The sequence below is a fragment of the Arvicanthis niloticus genome, chromosome 5 (assembly GCF_011762505.2).
Source record: "Arvicanthis niloticus isolate mArvNil1 chromosome 5, mArvNil1.pat.X, whole genome shotgun sequence".
NCBI lineage: Eukaryota > Metazoa > Chordata > Mammalia > Rodentia > Muridae > Arvicanthis > Arvicanthis niloticus.
The window spans coordinates 34,341,920-34,362,361 of NC_047662.1; the positions used below are offsets into that span (position 1 = coordinate 34,341,920).

The 20,442-nt window shown below is 41.8% G+C and overlaps 1 protein-coding gene across 1 annotated transcript; it reads left to right on the top strand.

Moving 5' to 3' along the window:
* The first annotated feature begins 12,513 nt into the window (after positions 1–12,513).
* LOC117709188 (olfactory receptor 2A12-like) lies at positions 12,514–19,262 on the top strand. Its single transcript, XM_076934311.1, has 2 exons — positions 12,514–12,768; positions 16,245–19,262. Exon 2 carries the CDS (start codon positions 16,253–16,255, stop codon positions 17,198–17,200), a length of 948 nt encoding a protein of 315 aa, XP_076790426.1. The 5' UTR covers positions 12,514–12,768; positions 16,245–16,252; the 3' UTR covers positions 17,201–19,262.
* The last annotated feature ends 1,180 nt before the right edge of the window (positions 19,263–20,442 follow it).

Consider the following 20,442-nt stretch of genomic DNA (forward strand, 5'->3'; position numbering starts at 1 on the left):
TGGCACATGTTCTTTCTGGTCTGTGCTGGTGTCCTGAGCAGACCTTGAGTCTCAGCTTTACACCCAATCCCCTAAAACCCATAGGAGGCTGGAATCCTAGGAGCTCTAACATGCCCAGGAACATAGGATTATAGAATCACAGGATCTCAGGAGATTGATCACACCAGGATTTTAGTATCCCAGAGGCAGCCTGACTCCAAGGAGCTCCTACACCAAGGATCTCAGGATCACAGGATCACAGAGATAGCTGGACTCTGAGAAGTTCTGACACAACCAAGGTAACAGGAAAGACAGGTTCCAGTCAGAGACAGTGAGTACAGGTAGCACTAAGGATAACCAGATGGTAAAAGGCAACTGCAAGAACATAAGCAACAGAAACCAAGGTTACTTGTTTTAGGTCATTCTGATAAAAATGCTTTCCTTACCCATCGTGGAATATGCATTATCAAAAACAATGCACTCCTGTCTTAGGTTGGTAAGGCTCTGTGCAGAATTTTACCTGTCCTTGGCTTGCCAGCCTGTTAAATTAATAACTCTGTCTGGGGGTCTATTTTCAGTTTCAAGCCATGTACTTTGGCTGCCAACATGTTGATGTTGTTAAGTATCATAGTAACATTTTATTTGTTTATTTATTTATTTATTTATTTATTTATTTATTTATTTATTTTTGGTTTTTCAAGACAGTGTTTCTCTGTGTAGCCCTGGCTGTCCTGGAACTCGCTCTGTAGACCAGGCTGGCCTTGAACTCAGAAATCCGCCTGCCTCTGCCTCCCAAGTGCTGGGATTAAAGGCATGTGCCACCACTGCCTGGCACATCTTCTTTCTTTCTTTCTTTCTTTCTTTCTTTCCTTCCTTTTTGCTAAATGATTAGCAAAAGTATCTGCCTTAACTTCTTGTGTCAAAGCAATTGCAGAAGCATTGGTGCTAGCAATTAATGTAATTAAAGCTGTTAAACCAGCAATAATCAAGCCCACTACCTTCTTGCTTCTGCTTAAAGCCTGACTCACTTCTTCCAGTACTTGCAAACTTTTTTTCAGAATACCAAGGTTCTATAATATGCAAGGCATAAAAACAAAAGTTGGTTGATAGACCCCTGTGACAGACATATCAGGTTTCAACCCACTAACACAATTAGAAAGTGTACAATCAATGCAACTTACATTAAATAATGTAGGAAAAACAAAAGTGATTTTTAACTTGACAATTAAAAGAGCCTTAACACATGTACTAACACTTGTTTGAAATCTAGATCCTGTCCCAACTTAATCTCTTGCTAACATAACATCATAGAGAACTGTAGCTAACTTCCAAATATGTCCAGATCCAGCCTTCCAAATGAAGACTGTTATTTCCAATATTGGATTGATTTCTAGACCAGTACATGATTGAGTCCGAGTAACTGGTCACATTTAAGAAAAATACAAGCATCATTATAACTTCTCTTTTTGATTCTCTGTTCAACAAGGTCTAAAAACTTGAGGCAAGGCAGCTTGTCCCATCTGGGATATAGGCAATCAAAGGTGGGTCAGGAACATATGTCCAATACATCTTCCCAGTCATCATTGTCAGGGCACTCAGCAAGCTCACAGGTCAGCATCATTCTTTGTCTTAGCATCAGCATGTCTCACCAATCACTCTTGCAGCCACCATGTTCCTTCAGCATCCTGCAGAAAAAAACCACAAACATGCCCTCTTCCCCATATTAAATACCTATGATCTTTGGTGTGTTAGAGCTTCTGGGAGTCCAGCCTCCTCTGGATGTTGTGGGATTGGGTGCAAAGCTGGAGCTCAAGGTGTGCTTAGCCAAGAAAAAAAAGCCAGGTTCAAAACTAAGTGTTTTAGTTAGGAGAGACGACAGAGGTTCTGGTTAGTCAACAAAATGATGGACTGGGTATTAGGACTATCTTGTTCCTCACTGGTACAAATAGGAATAATTATGATCTAATTGTACTTTGAGAGAAAAGTTTTATTTTAACAGAAAGGGTGATATGTAGGAGGAGCTAATGGGGAAGGAGTACCGAGAGGAAGAGATGGAGTAAGAAGAGAAGAAGATGAAGGAGAGGAGAAGCAAGGTGATGAGAGAGAGAAAGAGAGTGAAAGAGAGGGGGGAATGGAGGCAGATGTTCATGTGTCTCTACCAGTCAAAGATAGTTTATATATCTAGGTCTATATTGGGTTACACTTCTGATTGAGCATTACCAAACTTATAAAGCCTTTGATTAACATTTTAAAAATTGTATAAAAGCAAAAAGGAAAAGGGGGCCTGGAATAGGGGTTTCCTAGGGATGGGAAATGGGGTCTGAAATGTAAATAAAATATTAAAAAAAAGGTGTGCTTAGGGCACTAGCGCAGACCAAAAGGATGGTTGGGAGACTTTTAATGAGTGCTTCTATTTCCTTAGGGGTTATAAAACTATTCAAATTGCTTATCTGATCTTAATTTAACTTTGTGAAGTGGTATCTATTTAGAGAACTATCCACTTTTTTTTTTTTTTTTTTTTTTTTTTAGATTTTCCAATTTTGTGGAATATAGGTTTTTAAAGCATGTGGTAGTGATTTTTGGATAACTTGGTGCCTGTTGTTATACACATTCCTCTTTTTGTTTTTAATTTTGTTAATTTTGGAATTTTCTCTCTGTCTTTTAGTTAGTTTAGATAAGGGTTTTTCTATTTTGTTGATTTTCTCAAAGAACCAACTTTTGGTTTCATAGATTTCATATTTTCACATTGTTTTCTTTATTTCTATTTTATTGATTTAAGCCATGAGTTTTGGTTGTTTCCTGTCATCTATTCCTCTTGGGTGTTCTTGCTTCTTTTTGTTATAGAGTGTTCAGGTGTGTTGTTAAGTTGCTAATATGAGATCTCTCCAATTTCTTTATGCAAGCCCTTAGTGCTATGAGCTTTGCTCTTAGCACTCTTTTCCTGTGTCCCATAAGTTTGGATATGCTAGGCAATCATTTTCATTGAATTCTAGGAAGTTTAAAATTTTGTTTTAATCTTGACCCAGCAGTCATTCAGTAGAGAGTTGTTTAGTTTCAATGAGTTTGTATGTTTTGTGTTGTTTCTGCTGTTGTTGAAATCCAGCTTTAATCTGTAGTTGTCTGATGGAATGCTTGGGGTTCTCTCAATTTTCTTATATCTGTTGAGACTTGCTTTGTGACTGAGTATATGGTCAGTTTTGGAGATAATTCCATGATGTGTTGAAAAGAAGGTATATTCTTTTGTGTTTGGATAAAATGTTCTGTAGATATCTGTTAGGTCTATTTGGTTTATAATGTCTGTTAGCTCCAATGTTTCTCTGTTTAGGTTTTGTCTGGATGACTTGTCTTTTGGTGAGAATGGGTATTAAAGTTTACCACTATCAATGTGTGAGCATCAGTGTGTGGTTTAAGCTTTAGTAATGCTTTTTTTTTTTTTTTTTTTTTTTTTAACAGACATGTATGCCATTGGATTCCGGGTATAGATGTTAAGAATTGACATATCTTGGTGGATTGTTTTTCTGTAATGAATATAAAATATCCTTCCCTATTTTTTGATTTCTTTGGTTTAAAGTCTATCTTGTTAGATAATAGAATGGCTATACCAGCTTACTTCTTGGGTCCATTTGCTTGGAAAAATCTTTTTCCAGCCCTTTACTTTGAGATATTGCCTATCTTGGATGTTGAATTGTGCTTCTTGTATAAAGCAGAAGGATGGATCCTGTTTTTTGCCTATATTCTGTTAGTCTGTATCTTTTTATTAAGGAATTGAGTTCATTGATACTGAGATATATTAATGGCCAATGACTGTTAATTCCTGTTATTTTGTTGTTGTTGGTAGTGGTGGTGATGGTGACAGTCTCTGTCTCTGTCTCTCTCTCTCTCTCCCTGTGTTTTCATTTTTTTTTTTTTTGGTTTTGATGGCATAAGCTTGTTTATTTTCTGTGTTTTTGCATGTCTAGTTAACTGTAAACAAAACATTGGAGTTTTCTTTCTAGTATCTTCTGTAGGGCAAGGTTTGTAAATAAATATTGTGTAAATTCGACTTATTCATGGAATACTCTATTTTCACTATTTATGGTGTTTGAAAGTTTTACTGGATGTAAACAGTCTGGACTAGCATTTGTGGTGTCTTAGATCTGCCGAACATCTGTCCAGGCCCTTCAAGCTTTTAGAGCCTCCACCGAGAAGTTGTGTGTAATATTAAGATACCTCCCTTTATATGTTACCTGCTCCTTTTTCCTTGCAGCATTTAATATTCTTTCTTTGTTCTGTATGTTTAGTGTTTTGATTATTATGTGGCATGCAGACCTTCTTTTCTGGTTCAATCTATTTGGTGGTCTGTACACCTCTTTTATCTTATTTGTTGTTGTTTTTCGAGACAGGGTTTCTCTGTGTAGCCCTGGCTGTTCTGGAACTCACTCTGTAAACCAGCCTGGCCTTGAACTCAGAAATCTACCTGCCTCTGTCTCCCAAGTGCTGGGATTAAAGGCATGCGCCACCACTGCCTGGCCTCTTTTATCTTTAGAAGCATGTCCTTCTTTAGGTTGGGAAATTTTTCTTCTATGGTTTTATTGAAAATATTTTCTGAGCATTTGGGCTGAGAATTTCCTATTCCTACTATTCTTAGGTTTGGTCTTTTTATGGTGTCCTAGATTTCCTGGATGTTTTGTATTGGAGTTTTTCAGATTTAACATTTTCTTTGATGTATCTATCTATTTCTTCTATCATATCATAAACTCCTGAGATTCTTTCTTCTATCTCTTGTCTTCTGTTGGTGACTCTTTTGTCTGTAGTTCCTGTTTGCTTACCTAGATTTTTCCATCTTTAGAATTTCTTCAGTTTGTGTTTTCTTTATTGCTTCAATTTCCATTTTCAAGTCTTGAACACTTTTATTGTTTCCTTCAACTGTTTGATTTTTCTTGGCCTTTCTTTAAGGGATTTACTTATTTTCTTCAATGTTATGTTTTTTTTTCTCTTGATTTCTTGAAGGGGTTTCTTCATTTCTTTAAGGATCTCTATTATCTTTCTATTATCTCTAAGGATCTCTATTATCTTTCTATTTTTGCTTTTAAGGTCTTTTTCTTGTGCTTCAGTTGTGTTGGAATATTCAGGGATTGCTATAGTAGGTTAGCTGGGCTCTAGTGGTGACATATTGCTCTGTCTGTTGTTGATTGTGTTCTTATGATGAGGTCTAGACATCTAGATTTGTGGTGATTGCAGGCCTAGGTGCAGATTGCTGGGTTTGTTCTTGTTGGATGGATGTTTTGTTCCTTGGTTTCCGTTTCTTCTCTGGTCTTCTGGCCCATGTGGTATGTTGTTGAGCAAAGAATCTACACTCAAGCTAGGGGTTGGATTTCTGATGGTTGCTGTAGTTTGTTGTCAAACAGACATCTCCACCTGAGTTGGGGGCAGGAATGTTGGTAGACTGCTTGGCCTAATTTGATCCAGAGGGGAGTCGTTGGAATTCTTGTGGCTGTTGTGGCCTCTGGTCCAGTAGAGAGTGTCTGCTTATCTAAGTTCAGGGCTTGGGTATGGTGACAAGGAGGAGAGGGGATACTGTGAATAAGGTGGGCAGCCTACTTGGTCTTCTGGCAGGTGTGGCCTTTTGTTGGCCATGGAGTGTTGGCAAGGGAGCAGAGAGTGTGTCTCCTGTCCAGAGGCAGTGGGCCTATCTGGTCTTCTGGCAGGCATGGCCTATGGTTGGGCAGGGAATATTTTCCCGAGGAACCTGAAAGAGTCCTGTTGTAACTTTTTTTTTTTTTTTTTTTTGAGAAAAAGATAGTTTTATTTCAGTTCACAGTTGGAGGTCATGAGGTCATGACAATGAACCACAGCAGAAGAGTTGAGACAGGATAATTCAATGTTTTAAAGCAGGTGTCCATATCATATTTATTCCATCATAGAGATATAAAAGAGCCATATGAAGTCCAAAGGATTCTAGCAAATGTAAGCCAACTTCTGAACCTTAAAGTTGTCTCATGATGTGATTATCTTTATAATACAGAAACAAATATGCTTACTAAATAAATAAGCTTACTAACTGGTTTTACTGAAAGCTTCTCTTGGCATACTGAAAATGCTCTTTCACCATCTTTTATGGCTTTTAAAAAATTTAAAAAATATTTTTATTAATTATTTTACTTATTTACATTTCAAATATTGTCCCCCTTATCCTTCACCATTATTTTTTATTACACCAGGGCCACAGATATGAGAGGATATCACAAGATGTGAGTTTGTAGCTAGGAATGTGTCTTATGCCTATCCCCAATCTAAGCACCTTAAAGTCAAAGGCAAGGGCATACAAGTTTAAAGTTTTTCTTTCTTTCTTTTTTTTTTAGATACTTTTTTATTATTTAGTCACTTTATATTCCCCTCACTGTCTGCCTCCTAGTCACCTCCGTCACTCCCTCCCACAATCCTTCCCCTCTCCATCCCCTCATCCCCTTCCCTTCTGGGTATCCACTACCCTGGTACATCAAGTCTCTGGGGGGCTAGTTGTATTCTCTCCCACTGAGGCCAGACACAGCAGCCCAGCTAGAAGAACCTGTGTCACATACAGGCAACAGCTTTTGGGATAGCCCCTGCTCCAGTTCTGTTGTAACATCTTAATATGCAAAGTCCTATTGTACACACTGGAGTGGTACTAACTCTACAGTCCAGTTCCCTGACCAGGAAATCAAGCATAACACTACATTTCATAGGGATGCTCTGTCTGTGAAATGAGTTATTTTAAGTAAATCCTGACAAAAAAGTAACATTTTTAGATATTGTTGCTAATATGATCATCCTCATATGTCGTTTGTTGTTTTTGCTGACAGCTTTGCATGCTGCTGCTGACATCATTTGCATGCTGCTAACATCATTTGCATGCTGCTGATGATATCATTTGCATGCTGATGGACATCCTTTTGTTTCCCAGGTCTGTGAGTCTCTCTGTTCTCTCACACACCCTTGAAAATACAAACATGGGAATCTGGATGCTGAGAACCTATACAGGAAGATCCTGTGGTGGGCCAATTAAGTTCAACAGCAAGACAGATAGTCCTTCAAAGCCCCACAGAGCAAAGCAGAAGAAGAATCCTGTGGTGATGGACAAGGTCCACAGTGTGGAGGTCACACATGAAGATTCCAGGCTCCCACACAAGTCCGCCTGCTTGATAATCATTTTATCTGGAGGATTTATATCTGGATTTAGTTTTCTTTTTCTTTTTTTTTTTTTTTATTATTATTAGATCTTTCATTTACACTTCAGATACCATCCCGTTTCCCCATTCCCCCCCCCCCCCTTAGAAAACCCCTATCCCATGCCCCCTTTTCCTTTTTGCATTTATACATTTTTTTAAGAAATGTTAATCATAGGCTTTATAAGTTTGGTATTGTTCAATCAGAGGTGTAACCCACTACCCAACCTAGATATATCAACTATCTTTGACTGGTGGAGATACATAAACATCTGCTTCCCTGTTTCCCCCCTCTATCTCTCTTTCATCACCTAGCTTCTCCTCTCCTTCTTCTTCTCCTCTTCTTACTCCTTTTCTTCCTCTCAGTACTCCTCCCACCTTAGCTCCTCCTACACATCACCCTTCCTGTTAAAAGGAAACTTTTCTCTCAAAATACAATTAGAGCATAATTATGCCTATTTGTACCAGTGAGGTACAAGATAGTCCTAATACCCAGTCCATCCTTTTGTTGACTAACCAGCACCTCTGTCATCTATCCTAATTAAAACACTTAGTTCTGAACCTGGCTTTTTCCTTGGCTTTAGGATGAATGTCAGCTGATGACCATACACTCAGATCTTTTCTCTCAAAGTAAATAGCTATAAGTTTTCAACCCCATCAGAAATCCAGAATGACTGAGTTGACTATAATTGTGGGAAGCACCAAGCATAGCTTCTAAAACTTAGCCAATTTATAGAGACCTATGAACACCTGGACACTCGCTCTACTTCGAAACGTTGGAGCATCTGTTCTTCTGCCTTCTGGCCCAGGATCATCTGACAGACCTTAGTGCTGCAGAATTATTAAGGGCTGATTACTCTGTCTAGGCAGATATAATCAGTCGACTATTCTGCAAGTGTGTCCTTTTCTGGACAGTAATTTGTCTGTAGAAGGAAAGTGGCAATTCTTGCCTAGTGGCTGTCTCACCACAACTGGAGTAACTCCAAGGATGCTCAATTTCTTCTTAGAGTTTAACATAGGAAGCTGTCCGGAGCAGACAGGTCTCTAATGAAAATGAACATTAATACTGAAATGTTTGTCATGTCAATTCTAAGGATTTCTGATGTTTTGAAAACCAGCTATCCATGTAAGGTAATCTGGAGTGTTGCCTGTTAACTCCACTCAGCTATTTCTAAATAAAACATAGAGAACACCCTTATAATAAACTCCAAGTCATGAATTTGCTATAGTCCCTTAACTCACAGGCTGACCATCTCAAATCAGTTAAAAAAGTTAAAGAAGGACTGGGTCTAAGCTTTGTATTCCTAAGTGTGTTATACTGGTACAATGCCTATGAGAGTAACAATATTCATCTCACTCTTATATCACTAAAAAGCTCATGCCACTGAAAACCTTAAAATTTGTAAACAAAGTAAATTGGTGCCATTTAAGAATTTATATCTTCATCTTGATATTAATTATACAGATTTCTACTAATAGGTTATGGCTATGCAATAAACCCTAGCTAATCCTCTCTATTCCGACAAAACCACTACTTTTTCCTAGGGAGACAGCCCAACATTTACCACCTTAGTCCCCATGCCCAGGGAATAGGGGCGCTGACTCATCATTAGCTTCTTCAAGCTGATTATGGGCGTTGAGATATTAGAAGAGGGGTGGGGGGGAGTGCAAGTTGACAATCCTCTGATGCTGTGTCTTCGCTGCCTCCAGATAGAATTCACGGACCTCAGAGGTTTGAGCAGGTCTGCCCAGCTTGCTTGTTGAGTAGATACACCAAGGTTGATCATTCTGCAATATACAATTCTCAAAACAAATTTTAGTATCAAGATAGGTTTTTTTTTTTAAAGAGGGCTGACATTTTATTAAGAATGTTGGTTCTAACCGCTTTTCTATTTTTCCCCTTTTATTGGATATAATATTTACATTTCAAATTTTATCCCCTTACCATATTTCCCCCACCACCCAGGAACCCCTTATCCCATCCTCCCTCCTCCTGCCTCAATGAAGGTGTTTACCCACCTACCCCCAGCCTCCCTCCCCACCCTCAGATTCCCCCCCCTCAGTGCTCAGCCTTCAGGGTACCAATGATCTTGTCTCCCACCTATGCCCAACAGGGCCATCCTCCCCTACATATACAGCTGGAGTCATGTGTCTCTCCCTATGTGCTCCTGGGCTGGTGGTTTAGACCCTGGGGAGCTCTGGCTGGTTGGTATTCTTGCTCTCCTCACAGGGCCACCAGCCCTTATGGTTCACGGTTCCTTCAATTTACTCTCTGACTCCTCCATTGGGAACTTTGATCATATTAATGGATAGCTGTGGGTACCTGTCTCTGGGTATGTCCGACTCTGAGAGACCTCTAAGGAGACAGCCTTATCAGGCTGCTGTCAGCTTTCCCATCCTGACATCCCTATCAGCGTCTATTTTTGATGACTGCCTATGGAATGAATACCCAGACACAATGGTCTCCCTACAACCCCCCCTTCAGATTCTGACCCACACTTTGTCTCTGGATTTAGTTTTCATGGCTCTAAAAGAGTAAGGAGCTGGTTATACTGGTCTCATAGGCCCTTTCTGACTCAGAGGCCAACAAAATGCCCTAAACCAGCATCAGCAACTGTCTTAGGCTTAGCCATAGCAATGGCTCAGTGTCCGACCTCATTATCACCACATCTGTGAGATGGGGACTCTAAGGCTTACCTCCTAAGCCTGCTATGAGGACTTGGTGAAGCAACACATGTGACTGTAGCTATGATGTACAGTGTGATGTCCCAAGGGACCATGTTAATGCTCTCAGTGGTTATTAACAGCACAGACTCCTGCCGTTCCCTTTTGCTTTTTTCTCTAGACAGAAACCCAGAAAAGTTTTTGAAGTACTCATCGTACCAAATGAGCCAATTCTCACAAGGTCCATTAATGAAGCATTGTCATCTGGGGACTAATTAGGGAGTTCATGGTTGTAAGAACTGTGGATCTGCTGGCTTCTTTCTCAAAGCTTGCCATTTTCTCCTTCAGGCCTGTGGGTCCTCCTGGTGCAGAATGAAACCTCTAGAGTTTGGCTTTTCCTTCATGCTGACCTTGGTGTAGCCTCATGACCCCTGTGGGTTGGGCCCAGTTCTGAGCCACAGGAGGGATTTTGGCTAGAGCCCAGGTTCAGGCAGTAGCTTGAACTTACACAATTAAACATGGGATAGACATGAAAGAGTCCGTCTCACTTAAGAGGCAAGTGGCCATGTCCTGGAGTTGGTTCTACCACTCACTAGCTGGGTGACCTTTGTCAAATCGCTCATATCTTCTGGGTCATTGTTCATTATCTGGGCATGGGCAGGTAGGGCCAAGCTTGACACTCTCTGGGTGATGTAGTCATTAAAAAAAAAAAAACAACAACAACAGCGTGTTCAGTGCCCGGGAGCAGCCATGAGTCTGTGCCATGTTGCCTACCATTTTGAGTCCTCACTGAGAAAGGTGTAGCATCTCCCACTTCCCAGTTCTTTTCTTTTTTGCCAGATCACTTTTTCTAACTTCTATCTTCATCATGTGACTTCTCTCATGTTGCCGATCTTTCTCTCTCTCTCTCTCTCCTCTCTCTTTCTCTCTCTCTCCTCTCTCTTCCCCCCCTCTGTCTTTCACTTGAGCCTCTTCCTATAAATCTATAATAAAATCTGCATGCCTAAAACCAACAGAGCCAGGGTGGCTGTATCATCTGGCATATGACACTCAATCAGTTCTGTCTGCTTCTCTCTGAGCCTCTGCCTCCTTATTGATCCTAAGGGAGAAGAGGCTGCCTGGACTCAGCTGCGGGTCATCAGCACTAGTGAGAACGGTTGAAGTCAGAGCTGTGGGACAATGCTTAGGAACAGCACTGTGGGGGCCAAGAGTGTGCCATGATGCTTCTGATTAGTGCTGATCGCCAATTATTAAGATGTAAATACACTGATCTTAACCAATGTCATGGTTGCCAACATGCCACTGAACAGCAGTTCAGATCACATATCATTACACTGTACTTCAACAAGCAACTGCAGCACACTAGACAACAGTTAGAACACAGACCACAGGCAAATGTAGTTTATCATCAGGATGTGAAGAGTTTTGGAGCTTTTGTTGTCTTTTTTAATTAGATATTTTCTTTATTAATACTATGAATCAAACTCCAGACTAATGCATTCTATTCCCTCAGGTACTATACAGCTGAAGTACATTCTCAGACACCGTGTCTCTGTTTCTGATGCAATTTATTTAATTGTCATTTTATAATTAACTTTTAATATTGTCTGGTTTAAGGATCAGCTCACAGGAATTCTAAACTTTATCAACCTGTCACTTGAAGCAAGAAGAGCTTAGAGTCCAGTCTTCTTCTTCTGGATACTTAGGAACCTGAGACTCAGACAGAGGGCAGGGATGGAGACTCAAGGTCATAGACCATAGGCCAGTACTTGTGGCAGGTGCAGCACATCATCACATTTTAGTCTAGCAAGCCTGGAAGAAAAGTCGTTACTTCTGGAATTCTGTAGAAAATGAAACCAGGGTAGAATAGCAGCTCTGGAGCTTGGTGTATTTAGTTCCCAATTTTTATTTGTATTCAAAAGAATGAATCCCTTGGAGAGTTTTCTCAGTCTGCTCGCATCTATGTTGGTATGATATGGTTGGCTCTTTGGTTTTTTTTTTTTTTTGGTTATGTGTCTGAACATTTTGTCTGCATGTGTGCATGTATTCTCATTGGTGAGGAGTCAGAAGAGAGTACATGATCCTTGAAAACTGAAGACAGATAGTTGTAAGCTGCCTTGTGTGCTGGGATCCAAACTAAGTCTTCTGCAAGAACAGCAAATCCTTTGTTTTTCTCACAGCCACCTTTCCAGTCTCCATTGTTATTATCTCTTCATTAGCACTAGAGTAGCTGGGTAACTTGCTCAGATATTACGCAGCAGGGAGTGAGGACCTTGGCTTACCCCTAGGTAGTTGAGGAAGGAAGAAGAGTGTAACTCATACAAGGTCTCATCATTGCTTGTTTGGGCTCAGGGTTTGGACAGCAAAAGGAATCACAATGAGAACTTGTGTTCTTGACCTGTTTATCAACAGGTTCCATCTCCTGTTCTCTGAGCTGCTTTTATCCCCCAGTTAGTCTAGAATATGGAAGAGGTTACCTCCCCTCACCCATGGGCTAGCCGTTTCCTTCTGCTCTGCCCTCAAGGGTCTCACTTATTGTGCCCTTGTTGACAGCATCCTAGGCATTATCTTAACATCCCTACTGGGAACAGAAATGAGCCTTTCTGAGCTCTCAGGAGGAGGCTCAGAGAGGAGGCAGGGTCATAAAACCTCAGCTGCTGGTCCCACTGGGAAGAGGTGAAGATGTCTGAGATTGCCTTTGTTAAGCAGGATTTTATAGTCATCTTCTCCAGAAGCCAGGGCTGCCTGGTCTTTGCAGTGAAATCGAGAGACTCAGCCTGTCAAACTATGGCACTTGGTTGGCATTTGCCTGGACACTAGGCTGCCTAGAATCTTGATCCTTTTTTTCTCTGCTTCTTTAGGGGTCTTCCTCTTTAGTTTTTCTTTCCCCATAAGAGGAAGAAACAGCCACTTGGTGACACATTCTTTGGATCTACAAGTGGTGAGATGGTCACTGGTGTCTGGTTTGTGGGTGGGTCCTAAGCCTATGTGGGACTGGATATAAGAAGTAGCAAGGCCACCTATCTTAAGGTTCATGGTATATACATCTCAAGCATCCCAGACCTCTTCCATCATTGTTTATGCCATGGAAAACACACCTTAATACCTCTTTCATTGGATCTTTCTACTTTCACTACACCCTGGGTCCTTTCATACTCAGACAAGAGGGAAATCTCATTAGGAGAGCTGGTCTGTGTGTAGCTGTACAGCGCTGTCCTAAAAGCTTCATCTGTGCAGAATCTCAGTGAGCTCAACTAGAGGACACTGAAGATTGCATTCCTCACTTCCCACTTGAGAGCCTGTGTGCCCGAGCAGAGAAGGCAGTGACTGAGAGCTAGGCTGAGGCTGGACCATCCAAACTCCAACTTCTAGCTTGTGATCTGGAACAAACTGCTCTTTCCAGTCCTTCTGTTTTAACTATAACACACAGGCAATAACATTTCCTTCAGCGAATTGCTGTGACATTAAGCTAAAGTTGTGGGAACAATGACTGAAATATACAAATTACTCAATAAATATTAGTCATTATTATTGCAAAGGTTAGGAAATCACCTATATAGACACACTCCGTTATATATAATTTTTTTTTCTTAGTCATGTGGGGATTCAGTTAACAGGACAAGAGAAGGCATTTGATGTCAAATGTCCAAGGCATTTGATGTCAAAATTGTTATCAGATCCCTCTAAAACTTTTCAGATCTTAACCGTCCAGTGAACAATAAATGCAGGCTGTATCCTTCCTGGCTTAGATCTAGGTGCTGGTAGCACAACAGTGAATGATTCCTGCCTTAGCTGTGTCCTGCTGTGTCCACAGTGTGGGCAATAGTGCAGGTGGTGGTCCCCTCCTTAAGCTGAGAAGCTAGGCAAGTGGGAGAGAGGCAGAGGTGTACAGGACACAGAGTGTGCTTGCACGGAGATTTGTGTCTGGAGAGAGGGAAGGTGGAGGAGACAGCTGCATCCTGAGGCTTAGTCTTCACAGAGAAGGCAGGTTAGGAATGACCAGTGTGTCTGCCTCAAATGATGAGGCTTCAGAGCTGTTAACAGGCTTTTAACAGGGGCCTGATAGGACAGTGTAAAAGTTTTGAATAACCCCTGGAGCAGTCACATGAAGAGCACGTTGACACAGACAAATGCCCAGCACTGAGAGGGAAAATGGACACAGAGTCCTGCCCCTAAACAGGAATGTATTTGATACATACTGGAAAGGAGAGATCAGGTTTCTCCACTAGAGTGCCACTGAGCATATGTGGTCACACTCCTGGGCGGGGCAGGCCTTGTGCCCAGAAGTACTTCCCCAAAACAAAACTGACTCCATGTTTTTGATTTTGTAATTTTTTTGTTTAGATTTTATTTCTTTTAGCTTGTCTTTTCCACTATTTCCTTTGTTTTGTATTAAAAGTGAGAGTGGGAGGAGAAAAAACTTGGAGCTAGGGGCGAGGAAAGAAAAAGATCAAAGCTATTTACAAAAATAATGTTAAAAATTAAACAATAAAAGCCAGGAGGTATTGGTGCACACTTTTAATCCCAGCATTCTGGAAGCAGAGTCAGGCAAATCTCTGACATCCAGGCCAGCCTAGTCAATAGAGTAAGTTTCAGGGCATCCAGGGCTACAACAGAAAAGCTCTGTCTCAAAACAAACAAAAAGACAATATTGAAGGAAGAATACTTAGAGGCAAGGGTCACATGGGGACGATACAGAACTAGCAGAAGAGATCATAGGCTCCTGATAAGGTTTGAGAAAAAGGATGGCTGTGAGGGGGATGAGCAGGGACTGGTCAGGAGAGGGGATGGGGACAGGGAAAGTGAAGACTGGGGATGGCTTCAAGTCTCTTTCATGTTTCTACTCCCATCAACAGCAACTCCTGCCTGAAGCATTGTCTTGATCACCAGCATATGAGTGGAGCCTTAGCTCAGACTATTTAGAGTAATGTTTGGAAATTTCCTTAACATGTGCTTTCCTTGAGCATATGTTTGTATGTGTGTATGAGCTTACACGTTGTTTCAGAATTATAGTTAATATTTGTATTGCAGGGCAAAATATTGAATTGTTTAACTTTAGGGAGCACAGCAAGGCACACACTGAAGGGCTCATTTTAATTTTTTTCCCCATTGGATCCACTCACACTTGTTAATACTAGACATGTGTTACTGCAGCCATTCTGGTAGGTGTGTGGGGATGTGAGACTGAGAAGCAGAAGTGGGCGTGGCTCTGTGGGGTTCTTCTGCAGTGTCCGGATGAGTAATGATGCTGAGAACCTTTTTACCTCCTGAGTGCTTAATAGACAGCTGTCTCTGTGACGTGCCTTCAGTCGTGTTCTCTGTTCTCCTGGAGCGTCTGATGTTATATTTGTGCTTTCTAAGTCTTTGTATAAATATTTTGAGTACTTCTTTTGTGGTTTTCTAGATTACTATTAGTTTTTCCTCCATGAAAAGTATGTTTTTGTGCTCCTTTAAGAAAATCTTTGTTTATTCAAAAAAGATATTTATCAGGTTTGATTCTAAAAATTTTGGTTGCTTTAGATTTACCCCTTAAATCCACAGTGTACCTGCAGTGGATGCAGAGGGAGGTGGGGATTTCCCTGACAAAGACACAGTGAGTGTCCCCAGTGCAGTGCACACATGTGCTTCACAGTGTCCCCAGTGCACACATGCTTCTATCCTTATTCATGGGACTGTATGTGCATGGGCCTGGGTTTCATTTGCTCTGACCTTTTAAATCTGTTTACTAGTTTTATGTATGTCAGTGGTGTCCATGCATCTGTCTGTCTGTCTGTATTTCTCTTAGTGTGTGTGTGTGTGTATGTGTGTGTGTGTGTGTGGTCAGAGGCTGATATGCAAACCTTCTTCAGTTGCTCTCCATTTTATTCATTGAGGCAGGGTCTCTCAGTTGACTCCAGTGTTCATCATTTCAGCGAGTGTAGCTTATCCCTCTTGCTGTGTGGACTTCCTGTCTCTGCCTTCCCAGACTGAGAGCTTGTGACAGCCTATGACCTGTCTTGTGTTATGTGAGATGCTTTAGATATTCATCATATTCCCGAGACATGAGTGTCATCGCCCTCATCTGATAGCTGAAGAGACTGAAGCTTTGGGAGGTTCATAACTTGAGAAGAGTGCACAAGATCTGACCCCTGAGCTCATAACCCAGTCTTTCTTTCTTTTTTTTTTTAAATAAAGAGTATTATTTTTTTATTTTATGTATATGGGTTTTGCCTATACATGCTTGTTTACCATGTGTGTGTGGCCTGTGGAGGTGAGAGCAGATCCCCTGGAACTAGAGTTAGACAGCTTTGAGCTGGCTGTTCCCTGGAACAGCATCAATGTTTCACCTTTGAGCATCTCCTCAGCCTGTATCTTCCCTTTCTGCCTCTATCACTGGCATGTGTCAGGTGACACATAGAATAATGGATTCTCTTACAGCCTCCATCATGTGGATGATTCCAAGGCAGAACCAAAGTTGGGTTTCTGAGTTCATCCTGATTGGCTTCTCCAGTGACCCCATGACCAACAGCATCCTCTTCATTGTCTTCCTTCTCTTCTACCTGAGCTCAGTCCTGGGCAACGGGCTCATCATCATGCTGGTCTGCCTGGACACACAGCTGCACACTCCCATGTACTTCTTCCTCTGTACCCTCTCCCTGTTGGATATGAGCTATGTCACCACCACCATGCCCCAGATGCTGGTGCATCTTCTTGCTCACTCTCAGACCATCTCCTTTGCTGGCTGCTGGCTGCAGATGTATGTGTTTGGTGCTCTGGGTATAACTGAGTGCACCTTCTTTGTAGTGATGGCTTATGACCGGTATGTGGCCATTTGCTATCCACTGAGTTACACTGTCATTCTCAACTGGGGCCTGTGCATAAGGTTGGCAGTAGGGACTTGGATCTGTGGTTTCGTTTGCTCGTTATTGCATACTTTCTTCACCATGAGTCTGCCATATTGTGGACCTAACAGGGTCAACCACTACTTCTGTGAAGGTCCTTCAGTGCGTAGCCTGGCTTGCATGGACACCCACCTCATTGAGATGGTGGACTTTGTGTTGAGTGTTTTTGTGGTTGTTACTCCAATCTCCCTCATTGTGGCCTCCTACATTCACATTGCCAAGGCAATTCTCAAGATCAAGTCCACCCAGGGCCGCTGCAAGGCTTTCTCTACCTGTGCCTCCCACCTGACTGTGGTCACATTCTTCTATGCTCCAGCCACTTACATCTACATGAGGCCCAACTCCAGCTACTCTCCCGAGAGAGACAAGCAGATCTCACTCTTTTACAATGTCTTCACAGCCCTGCTCAACCCTGTGGTCTACAGTCTGAGGAACAAGGACATCAAGAGGGCATTTCTCAAGGTGATGGGACGTGGTAGGGTACACTGGTGAACCAGGATCCTGGGAGGCTGGAGTTAAAGTATTCACTGTTTAAGAAAAGTAAAGTGTCTTTTTTTTTCGGTGGAAAATATCTGTGCATTTGAATCAATGTATTACTTAGTAATTGGGACAAAACTTCATGAAACCAATGTTGCTGACCTGACTGACAGGTGGCACTAAGGTATAATTCCAAACACCTCAGTAATGTCACTGGATCATAACAGCAATGGTTCACTTGTTGCTCATGTTTATAGCTCTTGAGCATGTTCTTCTCTGTTCTCATACCCATCCTGAAGGAGGAACCTTGTATCCAACATGTTATCTGTCTTATGGTTTTACTGCTGTGAACAGACACCATGACCAAGGCACTCTCATAAGAACAGCATTTAATTGGGACTGGCTTACAGGTTCAAAGGGTCAGTCCATTATCATCAAGCTGGGGAACATAGTAATGTCCTGGCAGGCATGCTGCAGGAGGATCTGAGAGTTCTACATCTTCCTCTGAAGACTGCTAGAAGACTGATTTCCAGGCAGCTAGGATGAGGTCTTAAAGCCCATACCTATAGTGACACACCTACTCCAACAAGGCCAAACCTCCAAATTTTAGCACTCTGTGTGCAAAGCATATTCAAACTTCCACATCATTCTATACAGAAGGTAAGAAAGGGTGGGAAAACTCATAATGACCCAGCTTTTTAACAGTGGTCTGCTTCTATTTCCACCCATTTTTTTTTAAAGCAAGTAGTATTATCCAGCCTGACTGCAGGAGGTGAGAAGGTTTTTCTCTGTTGAGAAGTAATACATTGCCGGGCGGTGGTGGCGCACACCTTTAATCCCAGCACTTGGGAGGCAGAGGCAGGCGGATTTCTGAGTTCGAGGCCAGCCTGGTCTACAGGGTGAGTTCCAGGACAGCCAGGGCTACACAGAGAAATCCTGTCTCGAAAAACAAAACAAAACAAAACAAAAAGAGAAAGAGAGAGAGAGAGAGAGAGAGAGAGAGAGAGAGAGAGAGAGAGAGAAGTAATACATGTGGCCACAGTCTGATGTGTTGGTTCCCATATTTACAAGGCAGCAAGCAATATGCATCATGTAACCTGGTGTTGTTCACAGAAGACAACAGCATATCTATGAATCAACACACAACATGGCAGCTGTGGACAGCGTGATACTAGAGACAGCAGAAAGCTGAGGCCGTGTATGCTAAGTACCACAACATGTGCTGTCATGACAAAATTAAGCTGATAGTATGTGGCACAGAATCAATACAGCTCAGAGAGCAAACATCACATATAAGTTCAGTATAATCTATGGGTGGCCATGGTGATTTCTCCTGTGAAATGATGCACTGCTGAAAGAGAAAGGAGTTGGGTTCTCATTAGATCCTTCCAAGTCTGCTCTAAGTTGCATGCAGCATCCAAGGGCGTGTCTCACCTTTGGCTGCCCACTGCTGATTCCCTTTCAACCCTATAATGGTGGTAGGTATGGTCTGTCTATACCTACAGAGTAGTTCTTCCCTCATCAGTCAGAAAATTCCTCTGTGGTCAATACCTGAACTGTTCTTTACCTAGTGTGGCCTCAACCCCTGATTTTATTCTGTGGCCACATATGTTGGAGATTGGGTAATCCTCATTCATAGTTAATGTTCAGTACTACTGTTTATGTATATATTTTTCTTGTGAGAAATTTCACATAGCCTAGGCTAACCTGGAACTGCTCACATTCCTACAGATACCCTCAAATTTTTGTTCCTCCTGCTTCCACCTCTCCGGTGCTGGGATTATAACATGGAGCAACACACCTGGGATATTTTTTTATTCTTTGATGATGTCATTTGATTATAAAAATTTTCAAATTGGTAAAATACAATTCATGCACTATTTTGTTTCCTTTTGAGACAGATTCACTCTATGTAACTCTGTCTTATTTAGAATCACTGTGGAGTCCTAGACTCAAACTCACAGAGATCCTCCAGCCTCCAGCCTATATAAAGACATTAAAGGCATACTCCACCACTCCTGGCCAAGCACTTGAATTTCTTGTTAATTTTCAGGAGATCTAAGAAGTTGTTTTTTGACCCACGTTATGGAAATTTATTCCTGTGTTATATTTTAAAAGTTTCCTTTAGGTTTTTATTTTAATTTTTCTTACTTACTATTTTTATCAATTACTTATTTGAAAATTGTATACAATGTTCCCCAGTCACACTGACTTCCTGCCCTCCCAGGTGTACTCCCTGACCCTTGTGACCTCCTCTACCAGTAAAAACAAAAAGAAAAGAAAGCAAAGGAAAACCACACCAAGCTAATTAGTGCTGCCCTTGTACTTACTAGAGTAGTTAGACTCTCAGTGTCCAGTGCCTAAAAGATAACTGAGTCCTTCTTCAGCCCCACCCCCACCCCATGCCAGAAACCATCCACTGTGAAGAGCTACACGTCAGCACCCCATCACTCTTTTTGTGAGTTCTCTTCAATGGATTCTTGTCTGCAGTATTTCTTTTTTCTTGATGTGTGTGTGTGTGGGGGGGGGGTGGGGCAAAGCTGGGAGAGGTAGGGAGAGGTTGTCAAAGAAACCTCATGTCTCTCATACTCAACCATGAGTCTGCAGTTGCCACTGATGCCACTGTAAATGAAGCTTCCTTACTCATCACAGCCAATAGCAGCCTGGGATCACTGACTTCCACATGGTTCTGGTAACAGCATGGAACATGGGCACCAACATGGCACTCAGCTGCAGCACAGACCAGTGGCATCCACATGGGCCACAGACATCAACAGGGAATGGGGCAGCAACATGAACTACTGACATCAGCATGTCTCCTGGCTATAGTATGAATCAATGACACCAACATGGTCTCTGGTGTCAGTACAGATTGTGGAGGTTTTTCAGGGCTACACAATTCAGACTATGAACCACTTTCCATCTTGCTCAGCACTGTCCTTCTCCAAGCAGGACAAGCAACATGGGCTGCAGTATGGAGGCTCTAGGCTGCAGGCTGTCCTGCTGGCCCCAGCCCATGTCCAGCCACATTCAGCAATGACATGTTTTATGTTTGCTATGGCCACATGCCCATCACTCCTTTAAGCTTTGCCATTTCATCCCTAGTTTTACCATTCTCTTTGCAATTTCATGAATACTCTGTCTAAAAGGATCTTCCCATTAGATCTGCCTTTTTAAAAAAGTTGTTACACAGATACTTCAGGCTCTGCAACCTCCTCCACCACCATCTTGTCCCTGCTCAGAGCCTTTATATATCT